The sequence below is a fragment of the Fundulus heteroclitus genome, chromosome 4 (assembly GCF_011125445.2).
Source record: "Fundulus heteroclitus isolate FHET01 chromosome 4, MU-UCD_Fhet_4.1, whole genome shotgun sequence".
Taxonomy (NCBI): domain Eukaryota; kingdom Metazoa; phylum Chordata; class Actinopteri; order Cyprinodontiformes; family Fundulidae; genus Fundulus; species Fundulus heteroclitus.
The window spans coordinates 2,328,448-2,332,259 of record NC_046364.1 but is presented as its reverse complement, the minus strand read 5'-3'; the positions used below and the strand labels follow the sequence as shown (position 1 = coordinate 2,332,259).

The window sequence follows — 3,812 nt, the reverse complement described above, 5'->3', positions numbered from 1 at the left end:
AATGTTGCTTTTACTGTTGAACAAATATCTCAGCTTCACAATAAAATCATATTTATGTGCATGTAGCAACAACGCTTTTAACATCACACTTTATAAATTGATAAAATCACAGCATTTAATTCAGGTATAGAATATCTGGATGGAGTTTTGTAAAAATGATTTTCATAATTACTGATTGTCCATGAAGGGTGGATGGTTTTATTTCAATACAGCCAAATAGAAGACGAACTCTCTTTAATATGATATAATAAAGATTGTAATTTGAATGATACAGTTAGATTTTTGTGTTGTTTTGTTGTCTTTGTGTTTTAATACTTGCTGTGCAATCATTTGTCCCTCGGGAATAATAAAGATTCCTGAATTTGAAGTTTTTCTAATGTCTGCAGTGTTATTCATTGGTAGCTAGCAGATTTGTAATAAATATGAACTTTCTCTGTAATCTCTTGTCAACAGTTAATCTATTTTTATTAAACAAAAGTAATATTTTGTTCTTTCAGACAGCAGTTGTTGAAAACTGAGTAAAAATTTCTATTACTTTTTCAGATAAAACTGATTTCATTAATAAGCCGCGGGACCTGTTGGTATCTTGATGCTCAGGGTTTTTTTTGTGGGGTTCTTGCATGTCTCTTTTCTTCATTTTCTTTTGTGATAATGTTCCCTAAGTGTTTCCATTTCAGTCACATTGTCAGTACATTACTTTCTTACTTAATTTTTATGGTTTTGTTTGTACATTTAAATTTCCCAGGTGTTTTATTTCTCTCATTCAGCTCCTGTGTTCTTTACTCTCCTCCCCTCAGACCACTCTGGTATTGGCCGCTATATGTTCATATGGGTGTGAAACTTAAAACAAACTGATTAAAGATTTAACAGATAAAAAGTATATTTTTTAAAAATCATTGAGCGGGTAATAAAACTATTTTAATTAAGTAAATATTTCTGTATTAAAAGTTTTTTTAATTGGTCTGTCATACTATAATCTTAAATGTGGTTGATTTGCTTTAAGCAGAAAATGGTCAGAATTAAGAAAAAGTAAAGGATAGAAAACATCAGTCTGTAATTAATCTATATGTTTTGATTAGTGGGGGAGTTACTGAAAAAATCTATTAAGTAATATTCTAATTTACTGAATGGGACTGCATATATAATATTTTCCAGAATTTTCTGGATCCCAACTGTGACACTAATAATTTAGAAATCTTTCACCACATCATAAAAAATGACTCGTCGTTCTCTGTAGCTGCTGTGATATAATTTCCCTTTAATTGAGTCGAGCTAGTCAGTTAGACAATAATTAAGTTTAGATGAGCGGCCACTGCCTGCTGGAAAAGGTTCTTGTTTATTTATAAATCACTTAAGTCTATTATATAACCTCAGCTGTTGTGATATATAAGCTAATATTAATAAAATCCAGTCCTGCTCAGTGTTCTCCAGTTATGCTGAGTTACTGAAGCTTACTCTTAAGCCCAAATCTGCCTCAGCTCTGGGAGGAGGAGGCCGATCTCTGCAGCTTTATAAAGACGGCTGCTGAGATGACAGGCAGGAAAAAAGAAAGACTGCAAGAAGAAAGAAGAGTCCTTCTTTGTCTTGCAGCTGCTTTTTAACTTCAGTGTCACGTTCCCCCCACAAACAAGTAAGTCGTTTTTTATTAAATCAATGTTTTAAGGTTTTTCTTCTGTTGCAGGTTTTTATTTCACTGAAAAGGGTGAATATATCACATATTTAATACATTAAGAGTGGTTATCTAGAGGGAGGGAAAATAATGGATATCGTTTTTCCTTAGATTGAAAAAAATAATATTTGCGACAGAATGTTGTCATGCAAACAGAAACATGGTGAAAAATAAATGAAAAGTAAAGAAACAGCAGCGACACAACTTTATTTGTTTTATTTAACCAAGGCAGATGAATTAAAGTGAGCAGATTTATTTATTTCTCCTGTTTTGTGTTGTTTAGTGGGAAGAATATATATCGTATTTTCTAAAATGTGATCATAATACGCAGCAGGTAGAATTTGAGTTATTTTATTTGTGTTTGGTTGCATTTTATGGTTTTATCTTTGACTTTGGTCTCTTTCCACTCAAACATTTTGGTTTTACTTCACATAATTTAGCCAAAATGACTTAAAAACCCTCAAATAAATAATGCAGATTTGTCAAGAAGCTGAACATATTTAAACTTATCTCTTATAATTAAATTAGACCCTCTGACCCCTATGCCGGAGCACGTCTGCATTAAACGTTACAAAAGGGGACGCCATCGTCTCCAGGAAGGTTGCCGGTTTCAATCCCGTCTCTCTTTGTGATGCAGGGTCTGTAAAATGAACTCCACAGCAGCAGCAGCAGCAGCAGCAGCAGAAGACACCAAGCCCGCTGCAGCCGAGTTGGACCAGAAGGAGAGCAGAAAGTTCAAGAGCAAAGCGCCCCAGCGAGGACAGAAAGGGTGAGCGGAATCTTCCTCCTCAGGCAGGAAACTAATCCACCTGCAGCACAGTAAAAAAACGTTTCTGTCTTTCTGAACACAGAGTTCACCACGACTCGGCCACAGAAGCCCTTGATGGTGAGTTTGCTGCAAACGGAAACTGGTTCCCAGTGAGTTTAATGGTTTCTGTGGAACGTTTCACTGGTTTCTTTGGTCTGTCTGCAGACTCAGCGGTGGTCTGTCCCTGGGAGGAGTACGGAGACGTGGAGCTGAGCGAGATGGCTCAGTTTGGAACCGTTTAGACCAGGGGTCACCAACATGGGGCCCGTGGGCACCAAGTGGCCCCCGAGGATCACATGTGGGGCCCACGAGCCTGTGGACGCCACAGTAACTCCTCCACTAAAACTTTACTCTGTTACTCTTCCTGTTTATTCACACTTGCATTTATATAGATTTGAAAACAGCAATATCTGTAACAAAGCATGAAAAATATGTTTATTTACATAAAGGTAAGGTGAACTCTGACTCTTTTTTGTCAAATGTCAGTAATGGTAGCCCTTCGTATGACACAGCACCAGTGAAGTAGCTCTCAGTTTCAGAAAGGTCGGTGAGCCCTGGTTTAGACGGATCAGCCGAGTTGAGGAAGACCTCCTGCTGTTCCCTCACCGCCGTACATCAGAGGACGAAGAGCAGAAACTCCACAGCTCTATCATCAAAGCTTCAGAGGGATAACAATAAAACGTATTAATGTAGTCACAGAGTTTTATATGAAACAATAAATGTTTATCTGAGACTAGATGAAAACCCCTCATACTCATCAGACAAGCCTTATTCATGATAATCGATGCTCCTGCTGGTAAAGATTATATTAATACAAAAAATTTTAGTCAGAGCATTCTATAACATCTTGTATTGTGCAATAAAAAAATACCTCTAGTTCTCATTCTTTCTGCTGTCATCCACACAGAGGAACAAATGTTCATCCACGTTGCAGACAACCTCTCTTTGGGCTTCTTCCAATGTGTAAAAAAAGAAAAACATTTGGCTTCAAATAAAGATGTAAAAGCAGACATTTTGCATTGTGTTTGTTTTTTCATGCAAACTTCTTTTCCCATTTTTTGGTCCAACACCTATAGGTTCTTTTTCAAACTGAACAACAGAGGTCTAAAACGCGAAGAGAAATTTAATTAATGACAAGTTTCTGTCTAATTATTTGACACGAAGGTATCATTTTCGGTCAAGAGTTAGAAACGAAAAAAGCAACAAAGTGTCGGGAGTTCTGACTGGCAGAAAAATAAACTGCAACATTCAACAAATGGAAATAATGCTTCATAGCTGTGTAGATGAGCTGCATCCTCTGGGGGGAAATCTGAATTTCAGCCTGACTCAGATCCA

General features: G+C 36.8%; 1 protein-coding gene across 1 annotated transcript; it reads left to right on the top strand.

Annotated features, from left to right (window-relative positions):
• The first annotated feature begins 1,547 nt into the window (after positions 1-1,547).
• On the top strand, positions 1,548-2,719 carry LOC105937714 (retinal cone rhodopsin-sensitive cGMP 3',5'-cyclic phosphodiesterase subunit gamma-like). The gene is made up of 4 exons (XM_036135672.1): positions 1,548-1,630; positions 2,307-2,438; positions 2,521-2,555; positions 2,643-2,719. The coding sequence occupies exons 2-4, from the start codon at positions 2,317-2,319 to the stop codon at positions 2,717-2,719; spliced, it is 234 nt and encodes a 77-aa protein (XP_035991565.1). The 5' UTR covers positions 1,548-1,630; positions 2,307-2,316.
• Positions 2,720-3,812: the final 1,093 nt, after the last annotated feature.

Bases quoted from the DNA above. Each gene is read 5' to 3' on its own strand.
- LOC105937714 (XM_036135672.1), top strand. From the start codon at position 2,317: ATGAACTCCACAGCAGCAGCAGCAGCAGCAGCAGCAGAAGACACCAAG. The intron at 2,439-2,520 runs GTGAGCGGAATC...TTCTGAACACAG, and splicing joins CCCCAGCGAGGACAGAAAGG to AGTTCACCACGACTCGGCCA. The intron at 2,556-2,642 runs GTGAGTTTGCTG...GTCTGTCTGCAG, and splicing joins GGCCACAGAAGCCCTTGATG to ACTCAGCGGTGGTCTGTCCC.